Below are 15,956 nucleotides of genomic sequence, written 5' to 3'. Positions count from 1 at the left end.
AGAAATTTCTAATGACAACAGAAAAGAAAGTCTTCAAGAAGTAGTATTACAGACAGTCCCCTTCTCTAGTCTTGATCTCACATGATACAGTAGAGAGAGCATCAAGTCTGGAGTTCACGTCTTGGCTCTGACTTCCTGGATGCGAGGCTTCACTGAACAACTGTGACCCTCTGTTTTGTCATCTGTAAAAGGGGCAAATACTAACTATTCCACTAGGCAGCTGGGAGACTATGTGAGGTAACACGTCTCATAACATTAAGTACAGAGACCAGGGGCGCCTGGGTGGCTCAGTCAGTTAAGCACCCGACTTCAGCTCAGGTCATGATCTCACGGTTAGTGGGTTCGAGCCCTGCATCAGGCTCTGTGCTGACAGCTCAGAGCCTGGAGCCTGCTTTGGATTCTGTGTCTCCCTCTCTCTGTTCCTCCCCCGCTCGCACTTTGTCTCTCTCTCTCTCTCTCTCAAAAATAAAGATTAAAAAAATTAAAAAAAAAAAAGTACAGAGACCAAAACAAACATCCAAGTAGTGTTTGTTTTAAAAATAAACATATGTTGGGGCGCCTGGGTGGCGCAGTCGGTTAAGCGTCCGACTTCAGCCAGGTCACGATCTTGCGGTCTGTGAGTTCGAGCCCCGCGTCAGGCTCTGGGCTGATGGCTCGGAGCCTGGAGCCTGTTTCCGATTCTGTGTCTCCCTCTCTCTCTGCCCCTCCCCCGTTCATGCTCTGTCTCTCTCTGTCCCAAAAATAAATAAAAAACGTTGAAAAAAAAAAACCAAAAAAAAAAACCCAAAAAAACATATGTTGTTGTTATATATTTGCAATCATACTGAACAATTTTGGGTGGAAAATTTTTATTTAAGTCACTTTGTAAATATGCAGTTGACCCTTCAACAACACTGGGGTTTGGGCACCAACCCCCCTGCATAGTTAAAAATCTGTGTATAACTTTTGACTCCCTCCAAATTTAACTGCTAATAACCTGCTGTTGACCAAAGTCTTACTGATAACATAAAGAGCACCTATTTCATATGCCATGTGTATTATATACCGTATTCTTACAATAAAGTAAGCTAGAGAAAATACATTTACATTACTATACTGTATTTATCAGAAAAAATCTGCTTGTAAGTGGACCCATGCAATTCAAATTCGTGTTGTTCAAGGGTCAACTGTACTTTTCTATGTTGCTACATAAACTTCCCAATGATCATTCTTAATGTCTGATGACTATTCTGTTGGGTGAATTTATTATAACATAGTTATAATCCCTCTGTTACTTTTTATTTGAGTCCTGAGTGTTTTTGGTTTGTTTTTGATTATGAATAATGCTGTGATGCACATCTCTGAGCCTAGAGTTTTCCTTTTGCAAGCTGTCCAGTGACAGAATATGATCATGCTGCTGCGGCATTCGAGGAGAAGCTAGCCAAACGCTGGGGAGGTTCAAGCAGGAGTCTGAGCCTCAGAAAGGAGCAGACACAGCACTGGCTCTCAACCTTCATTCTGCTGGGATGGACATTACAGAAGCAATGGACAGCACACGCTCACAGCTATACCTACCAATTCCAGGACATTCACTAGCTGAAACTCAACCCCTTTTGCTCCCACTCTAGCAATGTGCTGGGCTGTAGGTGAATGTGAGAGACACTATTGCGGGCATGACTTTGGATAGGCCCTGATTTATCTGGAAATTAAGAGCATCACGCCTGTGATGCCCTTGGCACCTCATTATCAGGGATGTGTCACTTGTGCACAGCTCACAGGCCATCCTGACCCTCCCTGGGTGGGCCTGCATTCTGGCCAAGATCCTTCCCAGCCCAGAAGCTCCAATTCATACCCAGGTTCTACTGCCTTCTCCCTAGATGGTTGACACAGTGGGAGGGCCACACACTCCCAGGGCTCCTTAGCTGGAAATCAAAGCCCCAGGCTGACTGCATCCCTTGGCCTGTCACCACTCAGCTGGGGCTCTCTGGCTTTCCGTGGGGTCTCTAACCCCAGACACACCTGCTTTCGCACCCCCCCCTCCCCCCACTGTGTCCAGGGTGCAAGGCTGTGTGTACTCAGGCTGAGTTTGCTTCTGCTCTCTCTGCCTGGCCTGGACCCAGGTAGTTCCAACTCCCAGCCTGTACTTCCTCCTACACTCCAGCTGTGTCTGTCCTACAGCAAACTCTGGGCTCCCTTTTCTCAGGGGGTGCCAGCTGCTGTTTTGCACAAGTGTCCACCTGCTTCCTCTCCATAACCCCCATTTCCTTATCCTTATGTGGAGGGGCAGTGAGCTTGGTGCGAATCTGCATGTTTGCAGCATGAGGACCAACCTCCTGTGAACATCAGAATTCCCCAGGGCCGCTCTCGCTGCCCGCAATATTCTTCCATTTTGGTGTCTGGAGATTTGGTAGACTTAGGAACACAGAGGCTGTGTGGGCTCCCTGCACCATCGTCACCCCCTGCCCCCACCCCGCACTGAGCACACCATGCCATTCAATCCCTCCAGTGGTCCTGAAAATCTCAGAGGCTCTGAAAAGGACAAGCCCGTTGCCTGAGGTCACACAGCTGTACTAGACAGGGTGTGACTGAGCCCAGGGCTGTCGGATTCGGATTCGAAAGCCAAGTCCAAGCACTGCACTTACTGCCTAGACATTCCCTATGCTCTGTCCCCGCTGCAATCCACCCGGACGCCAAAACTCTAGTCCGTCCTTCAAGGGTTGGGATCAGTAGTCTGGCTGAGCATGCATCGGCTTGTCTGACCTCTCCGGCTCAAGTTTAATCACAACACATCAAAGATGCAGGCGTTGCCGAGTGCCGGCGTTGCCTGGTGGTCAGGGGGTGGACTCTGGGGCCGTGCTGCCTGGATATAAACCCTGCCTCCACTGCTGAGCCCCAGCACAAGTGCCTCATCCCCTCATCTGGAAGTCAGAGTAACAGTGCTGCCTCAGGCACTGCTGGGAGTCAGTGCTGCAAAGGCTGAGAATGGTGGGCCACGTGAATACAAAGCAGGCGTCACCTCCCTGTCCAGGCTCTCACCCACTGCCTTCCTCCTGCGTTCTGCTGAGACGCTTCCCACCGCTGCTCTTGTGCCTTCTTCCCAAATGCCTGGGAGAATACAACAAGCTTCTGGGAGAATACAACAAGCTTCCAGGCACGGGAGGAATAGAGCTACCAGTCATTGCCTGAGTCCCTGCTATGGCCAGACCCGTTTCCCTCACACACGTCACTGCGTGTAATTTATCCGCACAATGCTGTGGGATGGGTACTGAAGTACCACTGTTCCCATTTTACAGACGAGGAAACAGTACAGAGAGGGTAAGTCCTCCTCATCATGGGCTAGAACACAAGAGAGGCGGGATCCAAATCCAGGTGTGTTCACCAGGTGTGTTCAGCAGGAATCGAAAACTACTGCTGGGTGAAAGTGCACCACCGCCTTTCTGCCTCCTGGCACCGTCCCTCTCTCCTCGGTCCAGGCCCAGAAGATGCTCACTGGCCTCTCCGAGGCTTTGGACATGTTGCGTGGGGCAGCCTGCCTCCAGCCCAGTCAGGGAGGGTGGGAGTGCGCACCCTTGGAGCGGCAGTGGGGTGGCCTCTGGGCAGCACCTTCCCATTCGGCTTGTCGCCCTACCTTGAGTGCTCTTCTTGGCTCAGAACTGTAGGGAGGAAAAAGAGAGAGCTCAGAGAAGAGAATGCCACACGACAGTCGCCAATAAGCAAAGGAGGAAAACACAACTGGAGAAAGGGGACAGGAAGAAGAGAGTCTGCCTGTTTGCCTTCATAGGGATCAGGAGCCTGGGAATTTTCTCTGGGAAATGCTGCATGGACTAGCCCTTGTGCTAGTGGCGAAGACAGTGGGTTGGGTGTGGGGAGACCTGGGGTCTAGCCCAAACCTGCTGCTTGGGCTGTGTGACCCTGGGCCGGTCCTATCCCCTGTCCAGGGGTCAGCCGTCCCTGCCAGAAAATGAGATCTCTGCGTCTCCCAGCTCTGCTACTCAAGAGGTCGATGATTCTGTTCTCAAATTGACACCTTCAACAAGGGGGCAGTTTGTTAAAGTTGCATGTCACATGGCAAGCAAGTGAACATGCTCTGTCCCCAGACTGAAAGACAGTGGATTTTTGATGAGTGTTCTATTTTTTTCTAGATCGGACACGTTAAAGGCTAACAAATGAGGAATTCTAGAACTTGCAATTCTTTCTAGCACAAATGCTGGGCCTCTGAGGATCAGCTACAAGGTACAGTTGGTTGATTGTGAATCTCCCCACATCTGGGCTCACTGATAAATTCCTGAACATGCAAATCCAGGGGCATTCTCAGTCTCCTAGGTGAGTCCACGCTTCCAGTCAATTCTCGGGGGCAGTCTAGAGGCACCCAACGGATCTATTTCTCTGACCCCAGAGCTGCTTTATAGGGTCTTCAACTGTAGATCCTTGCAAGATGGGCACAGAGAAGACTCTTAGCAGGGCGGAGGAGGGTAGGGAAGCAATCTTTATTTTTTAATATGAAATTTATTGTCAAATTGGTTTCCATACAACACCCAGTGTTCATCCCAACAGGTGCCCTCCTCCATGCCCATCACCCAGCCTCCCCTCCCTCCCACCCTCCATCAACCCTCAGTTTGTTCTCAGTTTTTAACTCTCTTATGGTTTGGCTCCCTCCCTCTCTTTTTTTTTTTCTTCCTTTCCCTCCCCCATGGTCTTGTGTTAAATTTCTCAGGATCCACATAAGAGTGAAAACATATGGTATCTGTCTTTCTCTGCCTGACTTATTTCACTTAGCAGAACACTCTCCAGTTCCATCCACGTTGCTACAAAGGGCCATATTTCATTCTTTCTCATTGCCAAGTAGTATTCCATTGTGTATATAAACCACAATTTCTTTATCCATTCATCAGTTGATGGACATTTAGGCTCTTTACATAATTTGGGTATTGTTGAAAGTGTTGCTATAAACATTAGGGTACAAGTGCCCCTAGGCATCAGCACTCCTGTGTCCCTTGGGTAAATTCCTAGCAGTGCTATTGCTGGGTCATAGGGTAGATTTATTTTTAATTTTTTGAGGAACCTCCACACTGTTTTCCAGGGTGGCTGCACCAGTTTGCATTCCCACCAACAGTGCAAGAGGGTTCCCATTTCTCCACATCCTCTCCAGCATCTATAGTCTCCTGATTTGTTCATTTTAGCCACTCTGACTGGCGTGAGGTGATATCTCAGTGTGGTTTTGATTTGTATTTCCCTGATGAGGAGTGACGTTAAGCATCTTTTCATGTGCCTGTTGGCCATCTGGATGTCTTCTTTAGAGAAGTGTCTATTCATGTTTTCTGCCCATTTCTTCACTGGATTATTTGTTTTTTAGGTGTGGAGTTTGGAGAGTTCTTTATAGATTTTGGATACTAGCCCTTTGTCTGATATATCATTTGCAAATATCTTTTCCCATTTCGTCAGTTGCCTTTACAATCCCAGACTTCAGCCTCTACTACAAAGCTGTAATCAAGACAGCATGGTATTGGCACAAAAACAGACACATCGACCAATGGAAGAGAATAGAGACTCCAGAATTGGACCCACAAAAGTATGGCCAACTAATCTTTGACAAAGCAGGAAAGAATATCCAAAGGAAAAAAGACAATCTCTTTAACAAATGGTGCTGGGAGAACTGGATACCAACATGCAGAAGAATGAAACTAGACCACTTTCTTACACCATTCACAAAAATAAACAAAATGGATAAAGGACCTGAATGTGAGACAGTAAACCATCAAAACCTTAGAGGAGAAAGCAGGAAAAAACCTCTCTGACCTCAGCTGCAGCAATTTCTTACTTGACACATCTCCAAAGGCAAGGGAATTAAAAGCGAAAATGAACTATTGGGACCTCATCAAAATAAAAAGCTTCTACACTGCAAAGGAAACAATCAACAAAACTAAGAGGGTAGGGAAGCAATCTGATGGAAGCAATTTCCCAGCCCTGAGAGCATTCTAACAACTTAAGTCCATCTGCATTTGAAAAGATTTTGTTTTCATTCTGAACTCAAAAGAATCTCTGGTCTTAAAGGAAAAAGATTCAGAGACTGGTTATGTGGTTTGTTCATGCTGAAGGAAACTGGAAGGGAATCTGGGTTTCATGTTATCTTCCTTTACCCTGCCATCAACCATGTGAGTAAGAACAGTTAGGCCATTTTTTAGGGAGGTGAGGGGACCTACCCAAGGTCAAGGTCACATAGCTAGTAAGAGGCAGAGCCTGGATCCAAACACAGGTTTGCCTGACTTCAGAGCTGGGGCAGGGACCACTGTACCACTGCCCACTGGTCTTGCAAAAGCTTCTGGATTTTTCTTTTTTCCTTCTGTTTCCCCTCTTCCAGTAGCAGTGCTTCAGTCCCATGGCACAGGAGCTCCCACAGTTATATGTATGTATACACTTGTGGCTGTGTGTGGCGGGTTTGGGGCAGGACTGGCCCCGGTTATACAGCTGCCTTTAAGGACAGTGGGGGCTATGAGCGCCGATCCCCAGCCTCAGGCCCCTGGGAGGTCTGGCAGGTCCTGTCACCGTGTCCTGGAGAGGACACCGCAGTCCACGGCAGGCATCACACCTAAAATCAAGTTCCTGCTCCCTGTGCCGCAGTGGGTCTCTGTGGGAGCCACAAGCCTGGGTAAGGAAGGCAGGGAGGGTGGCAGTAGCTGAAAGGCCCAAAGAGACCAGAAGGCGGCAGAACAGACACTAGTCAGAGAGTTCCACGTTCACACCTCCTCAGCACGGGGCCCCTTGTCAGCCTCAGCCTTCGTGCACGCGGTGGGGGGCACAGAGTGACAGCCTCACAGGGCTGATGGAGCATCAGGTGAGGTGATGCAAGCAGGGCACTTGGGATAGTGGCCGCCACACAACAGACAGTCTCACAGAGGAGCAGCGAGTACTGCCATCGTTATGAGCAAGTCACAGCCAGCCACACATTACACACACCTACTGTGTGCCGGGGGAGGCCGCCAGGCACCTTGGGGGCTTCTGAGGGCGTCACCGTGGCACTTAGCTGCCGTGGCACTCAGGAGTTCTGACCTCATCTTGTGCTCTTCCATTGCTAATGATAATCTCGAGATCCCTTCCCTTTCCAGCCTGGGATATCAGGAAGAGATCAAATTGCACAGGGCCTTCTGGTTAAGAAAGAAACAGCAATATTTCCACCAAGATCTATTTCAAACACGAATATTCCAGTATTGAGGGCTGCTCTATCTAGGAAACCCTCAGGGTTGCGAATAGTGCCCTCCCAGAGGGCCCAGGGCCTGGGGGGAGGGGCCCCTACCTTCAGGTGCTCCATCTTCTCCTGCTGGCTCAGGACGTCTCTGTCGGCAGTCCCTGAGGGCACAGAGGGCTGGGGAGGCGGGCGCATGAAGGTCTGGGTGACCTGCTCAGAGAGCTTGCAGATGACCTGCTGTTTGGCCTGGTTCTTGTCCATGAGCAGCTGCACGTGCTGCTGCAGCTCCCGCACCTGCTGTTCCTGCAGGCTTGCTGTCTGTGCCAGGCTCTCCCGCTCCCGCTCCAGGGCCTCCAGCCGCCTGCCCAGCTCTGCGATCTGCCGCACTTGGTGCCGCACCAGCTCCAGCCGGTCCTTGTCCTCGGCCGCCAGGTACGCGCTGGACGCCCTCTTCTCCTGCTGGGCAGCCTCTAGCGCCTTGTGCAGGATCCTCACCAGCTCCTGGGCGGGGGAAGGGAAGCGCTCTGTGAACTCGGGGAAGGCCCGTGAGGCGCCAGAGACTCGGCACTGGCTACTCCCGGTTCTCCTAACAGCCCTGGGCGGTGGCTAGCATCATCCTCTCGGCCACCTCATTTTCTCTTTTTCTGTCCAAGAAAGTTTTACCCAGACACATGGTTCCCCAGCTAACGGCTAGTTCGTAGCCAGGCTTATGGCTAAGTGTAGCCTAGCATCTGTTCCGCTTAAGCGCGATTTGAGAAATTAGGTGGGTGGCTTGTGGGTCCTGCCTTTGAAACCACTACCCATGTGCTCCCCTGGTCTGGGTGCCCTTTCTTCTGGCTGGGAAATGGCAAGAACTAGAGCAGCCACCTTGGGCTCATAAGCGGATGGTGTATGTTGAGGACGGCAGTTGCCCTACCAGCTCAGAACTGCTCACTTACCTCTCTGGATTCTTCTGTGAGAAGATAGGAGAGAAATAAACTTCCAAACTGTTTTAGGCGATAGTGGTCTGAGGCTTCTCTGTTACAGCAGCCGAGCCTGTGCCCTGACTAATTAATCCATGTCCATTTCAGAAGTGAGAAAACTGATGCCCTGCAGAGTAGGGTGCAGTTTCATCCCAAATCCTAAGTCTGCACTTGGTCAGTAATGAAGGCAGGGGCGGCAGCAAAGTGACAGGCCAGCACTTCTCTCTCTCGCTCCCAGGCAGACCTTACTAATTAAGCTCCCTATTCCTTCCTGCTAAGCCTCACTGAGGCCTCAGAATCCTGAATACAGCAAACAGTAGTCACTACCAATGGAGCTGGGAAAGCACTGGGGAGGAAACACATGGGCAATCCTCACACTAAACAACACAGAGAGCCTCATTCAGTCCACTGTGCCCGGCCTCTTAGGCCACCAAGCAATGCCTGGAGGGCTGGTGCAAGAAAGCCTGAGAGAGCTCAGAAGCAAAGACCTCTATTTATCCCGTGAAGGGGCACTGGACTCAGAATGAAACTCAAGGTCTGCTTGGCTCCCCACATCTTCAAACCCCCAATCTCCCCAGGACCTGTGCTACCCCAAAGCAAGGATATGGATTCATTTAAGACCAGGGTCAGAATATCAGAAGCCAGGAGGCCCAGTGGCCAGTCCCATGTGAACCTCAGAGCCTGGTAGGCAGGGGAGGGGTTTGGGGCCGTTGCTATGCTCCATGCCAGTCTCATCTGGAAAAACATGGTTTCTAGAGACCAGTTACCTGTATCCATGCCAAAGTATTTAACTAGATGAATCAGCTGGATAGGATTACTGCTGAGAACAATTCCATTTTGGAAGAGAACTGCACCAAACCATGGCTTCATATGAGAAATTAATGGCAAGATCAAATTAGCACGCATCTTCTGAAACCTCGGAACCGTGGACTGTCTCTCTTCTGGTTCTCTCCCTTCCCTCCCTCCATCCAAACTTTATGAAGCCCTACTCAGTGCCAGGCCCTGGGGTGGGTGCTGGGGCTTAGATGGGGATTGGTCAAGAACCACCAAGGCTGGTGGGAGTGAAGGTGAAACACTGTAATGCAGTGATTTACTACAAGAGGGAAGCAAGGGTGTTTGTGGGGACACAGAGCAGACAGCAAGGACTTTTGCCTGGGGTGGAGGTGGGGGAAGACCAGTATATTCTATAGAAAGGCAGAACAGTTTGAACTCACTCGTGAAAAATAAGAAGGGCCAGAGACGGCCAAGCAGCAAGTAGGAGATGAGGGTCGGAAGGGCTTTCCACACTTGCTGAGTCAACAGCTCAAGCAAAGGCCCACAGGAAGGAAAGAGCCCATGTGGGGTTGTGGGCATCGTTGGGCGTGGCTGGAAGGTGGGTGGGGAGGTGGTTGCAAACCAAATCGGAATGTTTGGAATGAATTAGCTTCTCAGGCTCTGCGGAGAGAGCTCACCATTCCTGTGGTTCCAGGATAACTGAGAAGCTGAAACCATTTTCTGGTTCGGCTGAGATGTGGAGATTACCCTGGGAACTGCCGGGTGAAATAACCAGCAGACCACTGTTCAGACTTGTCTGAGGCTCAGAATCAGGCAGGTATCCTTCTGCCAACTTTGGGAGAGTCAACTCTGAAGCCCATTTCATTATATCCAGGTGCTCCCCATTCCTACCTCCAGCCCAGGAGGCCCTTCGCCCACCCCAGAATCCCCACAACAGAATGAGACAGGGAGAAAGGAACCAGGGAAGGGACAGAGTGGGAGCAGGAAGCACAAGATGAGGAGTGTGAATGGACCTCGGATTCAGAAAACTTGGAGGCTGGCAGGCCTGGGGGAGACCACCTGGTCAGGTCGCCTTGCTGTCATTTGAGGGCACTAAAGACCAAGAAAGGAGAAGGAAGAGGACTAAAGGGACTTGGTGGATCCCCACAGGTGGGAAAACACACCATAAGTGAGGACCCCCAACTCCTAATCTAGGGTCTTCCACTTCTCCATGATGGGTAGTTAATAGATTTTGCACTGAAACACTTCTTCCAATTTCCTTAAAAATAGAAATAGCCCATGTTCGTAGCAGCATTATTCCCCCAGCACCCAAGAGATTGAGAATAACCCATATGCCCACTGACGGTGAGCAGGTAAACAAAATGTTGCATATACGTATGATAGAATAAACTCTGCCTGAAATAAGGGAGGAAATCCTGTTATAGGCTACCTCATGGACGAACCTGGGGCCATTATGTCACAAAAATGTACATACATACTACACAGAAATATTAAAAACAAAAACGGAAGCTTGTGATACATCTTCTTCTGAAGCTTCTCTGGGCCTTATGATACGCTACAGCACCTCTCCAAGCTGTCAGTATGGAGCAACACCATCACTTGCAACAGTGCAAGGGTACTCCTTGTATGGACACACAATTCCCTTATCCCACCCGCAAGGAGGGACATCCAGGTTGTTTCCAATTCCCACAATTATAAGCAGTGCTTTAGAACCAATTCTTAGAAATAGAAGAGCTGATCAAATGGCACTTTTAATATACATACGTAGTTTATTTTTTCAGAGAGAGACAGAGAGCGTGGAGGGGAGGGGCAGAGAGAGAGGGAGAGAAAGAGAATCCCAGGCAGGCTCTGCACTGTCAGTGCAGAGCCCAATGTAGGGCTCAAACTCACCAACCGTGAGATTATGACCTGAGCTGAAATCAAGAGTCGGATGCTTAACCGACTGAGCCACCCAGGCACTCTGCTACTTAAAAAAAAAAAAAAAAAAAAAAAATTAATGTTTATTTGAGAGAGAGAGAGAGCGAGAGCAGGGAGGGGCAGAGAGAGTGAGACACAGAATCCAAAGCAGGTGCCAGGCTCTGAGCTGTCAGCACAGAGCCCGATGCGAGGCTCGAACTCTCAGACTGTGAGATCATGACCTGAGCTGAAGTCGGACACACTCAATTGACTGAGCCACCCAGGCGCCCTATTTTTTTTTTAATGTTTATTTACTTTTGAGAGAGAGAGAGAGAGAGAGAGAGCGAGCGCGCATGAGCAGGGAAGGGGCAGAGAGAGACAGAGACACAGAATACGAAGCAGGCTTCAGGCTCCAAGCCGTCGGCACAGAACCCGATGCGGGGCTCAAACTCACGAACCATGAGATCATGACCTAAGCCAGAGTCAGAGGCTCAACTGACTGAGCCACCCAGGTGCCCCGCCCTGCTTTTAATATTTCTTAATCAAATCAATGTTTGGTCCATTTCAGACTTTGATAACTGGCTGCAAGTTGTCATTCTATTAAAAAAAATTTTTTTTAATTGTAGGAGAGTTGATTGTTTAAGTTTTTAAAATCCAACAAATCATCTTTTAAAAAAGTAATCCTTTACCTTATTAAATAATGAGCTGATACTTTCATCACTCGCTAAAATCAAGGTGGATGGGCCCAACATTGCTGGGGAAAGAGCACTGGACTGAGAGTCTGGCACTCCAGCCACTGACCCTTAAGAGGCTGGGCGCTAGCAGGGTGCAGATGAAGGAGCACTGGAGTCACAGAGGCCTTGGCTCTATTCCAGGTCCATGGAGGGGTATCTAATGAGGGTGTTTCAGAAAAATGAACTTTGGCTTTGTCATATGTAAAGTGGAGATCATGATCCCTACACCTCGGAGAGCCACTGAAAGGAGGAGAGAAAAAGGGTGGCAAGTGTCTCTCCCCAAGCGGAAGCTACAGCCAGGGTCCCTCTCGACCCTCCCTCTATGCTGAAATCTTTGAACTCTGTACTCTGTATAAGGGGAGTGTACACTGAGGTTTCTGGCTGGGGTTCTAGGGAAGTACATGGTTGTACTTTGCCCCCAACAAGTTTTCTAAACAAATTACCCTGAGGGAGCTAAGTTGACCCCAGGTAGGGCCTGGGAGGGGTTCATCATTCCCAGCAGTCGACAGATGGCCAACATCACTACAAACAATGGGCTTCCCTCTGCCAGAGCAGACAGCCTTCAGGCTGGGTGCAGTTTTGTGAACTCTGAGAGCCACCCGGCCAACCAGCCATCTGGTGCTATCTCCCAGAGTCCAAATCTCTTGTGGGGCCAGCTACAAGGGCCTGGGACAGATAATAGCTCAACAGGTACTGGAGTGGCCCTATAGTTTAATATGACACCAGATACAAGGACTGTGTTCATATTTTCTCAAGAGCAGTTACGGTGCTCTCATGCTGGGCTATACCTGGAGAACATGGAGGAGGTGGTTGGGCTGGGATGAGTCCTGGATCGGGGGAAGGAGGCCAGGGTCTCAGTCTTGGCTCCTTCAGCTGTGTGACCTCAGGCCAGTCACCTACCTTCTCTGAGATCCTTAAGCATGGCATGGTAAAAAGGGAAAAATCTCTAGAAGCAGACAGACCGGAGTGTGAAACCTATCTTGGCCGCTGAGAGACCCTGGGCATTCAGAACCTCTCAGAACCTCAGTTTCCTCTTCGGGAAAAGGGGGCTAATAACTGTAGTATTAGAGATAATGCATGGAAAGCCCCAGCACAGAGCTGCGGCCACACTTAACACCAGTCATGCGTGCTCTTATCTGCTCTTCCTTACCCAAGGGCAGGGAGCCAGTGTACCTCTGTGTCCTCCACGGCGTCCAACAGACTTTGAGATACAAATTCTTAAAGAATCACAATTGCTATTGGCAATGGCCACCTGGGTGGCTGAGCCAGGACAAGACCCACTTCCCCCTTCCAGTTCCCACATCCTCCTGCACCCTCAGGCAGAAAGAGAGTACCTCCCAAGAAGAGACACAGGATAGCATCTTGCAGATGTGAGCCCAGGACATCCAAGGGATTGCTTCCCCAGCTGAAGAACTGGGCTCAGAGAGTCTCAGATGGACAGTGCCCTCTGATTGGCATTTCTGCGTGTCCGGGGCACTGCTGGGCACCCCAAGGTTTTGCAGGCCTCCTCTATCCTACCTCTGGGCCAAGAATTGATCTTTTCTCCTTCCCCTCTTTGGTTTTGGTATCTGGGCTGGAGTTAAAAACCTGAGTCGGTAAAGCTAGGGCTCCCCCCGCCTGATGTGGGGTTAAGACTTGACCCTTGCCTATCACTGCTAGGCCACTCACTTCTTGGAGGTCCTCACGGGTGCCTGTCTGTCTTCCCAGAGCCCCTCAGAGGAACGTGTCACTTCTTGTAAGGCCACTAGGAATCAATAAGGAGGGCAGGGAATACTGCAGTAACAGCCCAAACCAACAAAGCCTGCATCTGCTGGGCGGCTGCTGGCTGCCAGACACCGGGCTTTACAAATCCGGACACAGGCTTCTCCAGTAAGCCCAGCTGTACACGTACAGAGGAGGAAGCTGAGGCTATGCAACGTTAAGAAACTTCTTCGGCCAGAACTGCGGCCTATACCTTCTGTGCTCAGTCTCCCACGTTTGGGAGATGGGCAGGAGAACACAGAAACCACTCATCCCATGAGTCAAAAGTGAAACTGCAAGACTCTCCCCTTCTGATTGTCTGTCCCAGGCCAGGAAAGTGAACAGTAAGAAAGTCCAGGCTCTTGGGGGTGGCTGGGTGGCTCAGTGGGTTGAGCGTCCAACTTGGTCTCAGGTCATGATCTCGCAGTTTGTGAGTTAGAGCCCCGCATTAGGCTCTGTGCTGACAGCTCAGAGTCTGCAGCCTGCTTTGGATCCTGTGTCTTCCTCTCTCTGCCCCTGCCCTGCTCGCACTCTGTCTCTCCCTCTCAAAAATAAATAAATATTTAAAAAAAGATATAAAGTCCAGGTCCTTTAATGCTTGAACAACTTCCTCCTGCCATTTTCACTCTGATGGCAGGGGAGCTGTCAGCAGCCTGGGTGGGCCTTACTGATCTCCAAGAGCTTAACTTCATTTACTGAAAAATGCCACATTCTCCAGGGTAGCACAGATGCTGGGGGCAAACCTCACTGAAATCTAGGTCTCCTGGGCCTCTCTTCTTCATTCAATGATTCCCGACACCTTCAAAGCAAAGGCCAAGCCACAGGAGGCTGCCCATATTTCCTAGAAAGAAGGGGAAGGTGTGATGAAGGGAGAGGCAGAGGTCACATCCAGATTTCTTTTCCTGGCCAGGTTCAGCCTGGAACTTATGCTGTACTGGTCCAGGGATCAGGCAGCTGCTCCCACCCAGCTGCATGCTCTCTTAGCTCTCAGGACCACTGGCCGCCCCGCAACGGGAACGGGGGACGATGGGAGGAGAAGAGAGCTGGGCTGCTAAGTGACAGCAGAGGGGACTTCACACGCCATGATGATGTATGTGGGTGTTCGCGGGCTTACCACCTGTCTCTGCCACAAAATGTAAGCCCTGCAGGGGAGGGGCCTGCGTCTCTTCTCACCGTCCCCAGCACCTAGAATACCGCGTGCACGCCACAGGTCCTCAATAAGGACTTGACACAAAAACAAATGGATTGAGAACATGTAAACGGATGAGCTTCCTCCCTTGAGACCTTCAGTCAAGGCATGCTTCATTAAATGTATCCACTGATCTGCCAGGAGTGAAGCCTCTGCTACTTGCGTTGGTATCAGCTTAGGGCAAGAAAGGGCAGAGGAGGGGCAAAATTAGGCAGGGAGAGCATTTTTCTAGGCTGTCTTCTCCAAACACAGAGCAGCAGAAAGGAGAAGACATGTGAAAGGAGACTATTCAGAGGTAAATACAGTGTACCCCCCTCTTCCCCAGAAGCAAGAGCCGGGAGACAAAGCAGAAAAAGACTCAGGGCAGCCAAAGCACAAACATGAAAACTTAGGCCTTCTTCTCGGAGGAAGAGAAGTGTGGGTTCTCAGTGGGGCCCAGTGAGGCATCACCAGGCACCACCCTTGAGGTTTTCAGTAACGACTGCACTAACTTAACCACTTTTATTGTGCCAAAAAGAGCCCAGTGTTGCAGTCCCTCTCACCCCCTGCCTTGGGACTCTCACTACTTCACAGAGTCACCCCCAGAATGTGAACACGACTTAGTCTCTGGGTTGTAGGATTTGGGGATGATTTGAATGTCTGGGTATGTGTGCGATCTGTGTTCTACAATGACCATGTGACTCTTTCTTTTCTTAACTGCTATAATTAATTTCTCTATTAAGCCTAAGTCTTCCTCATCACTGTCCTCTTTCGGGCCTGCTTGAGCCCTAGAGCCACACAGACCTGCCTGCTGTCTCTGTCCTCTGACAGTCCTTCAGGGAGCTGCACCGTTACCAGCTGCCGGTTCCTTCAGCAGCCCCTCCCAGGACCTTGCATCCAGACCCCCCTCCTCTGAATGCTATCCCCCTTCAGTATGGGGACGGGCCATGCACAGTCCTCCAGGAGGAGTCCAAGAGCAATTACAAAGTAAGTTCCAGAGACCTGCCCTTGAGGGTCTTTCGACACCCAGTCTGAGTGTCCACATGTCCCTTAGTAATTAACAGCACAGCATTTTCAACCACCAGCAGTTTGGCTGGTAAGGACCACAGACTGCCATATGCCCGGCTGGGCTGACGTGCCGGGTCTAGTTCAAAGGCTCCAGGCCCAGAGGGGTCCACTGGAGCCTGGGGCCTCTTTGGGGACAGAGCTCACCTTCTGAGACTTTAACTCCTTGGTGAGCATGAGAACCTGCTGCTCCAAGGCCAACACTTTTTCCTGGGCAGTTCGGTTCCGTGTGAGTCCTTCGGCAAAGAGTGGGAAGGTGTTGTTCTGGCGCTTGGCTTTCTGAAGGAGATTGGCGGTCAGAGAAGACTTGGGCGTAGGCTTTGGAGAATCCGCTGGATCTTTCAAAAGGAGGAACACAGAGGTTATGATCAGTGGCCTCAGTGGTTCTCAAACTTCAGCTTGCTGCAGAAGCACCTGGAGGGCTTGCTAAAACACAGACTGTGGGACCCTACTCC

At 50.3% G+C, this 15,956-nt stretch overlaps 1 protein-coding gene across 7 annotated transcripts in view; it reads right to left on the bottom strand.

Annotated features, from left to right (window-relative positions):
• Window positions 1-15,956, bottom strand: part of TBC1D2 (TBC1 domain family member 2) — a 55,749-nt gene that overhangs the window by 14,959 nt on the left and 24,834 nt on the right. For 6 of the 7 annotated variants that reach the window (XR_009251571.1, XM_058694799.1, XM_058694798.1 and 3 more), the window contains 2 exons: window positions 15,649-15,839; window positions 7,271-7,663 (listed from right to left, as the gene is read on the bottom strand). Coding sequence is in view for 6 of the 7 variants with exons in the window: in XM_058694799.1 (XP_058550782.1) it covers window positions 7,271-7,663; window positions 15,649-15,839 (584 nt within the window). In the remaining variant the exon portion in view is untranslated. Of the gene's footprint in view, window positions 1-3,469; window positions 3,585-7,270; window positions 7,664-15,648; window positions 15,840-15,956 lie in introns of those variants that run through there. The other variant, XM_058694802.1, reaches the window with a different exon arrangement.

The sequence above is a fragment of the Neofelis nebulosa genome, chromosome 12 (assembly GCF_028018385.1).
Source record: "Neofelis nebulosa isolate mNeoNeb1 chromosome 12, mNeoNeb1.pri, whole genome shotgun sequence".
In the NCBI taxonomy this organism is placed as follows: domain Eukaryota; kingdom Metazoa; phylum Chordata; class Mammalia; order Carnivora; family Felidae; genus Neofelis; species Neofelis nebulosa.
Note: the sequence above shows the minus strand (reverse complement) of the source record. Positions and strands in the feature narration are given on the sequence as shown.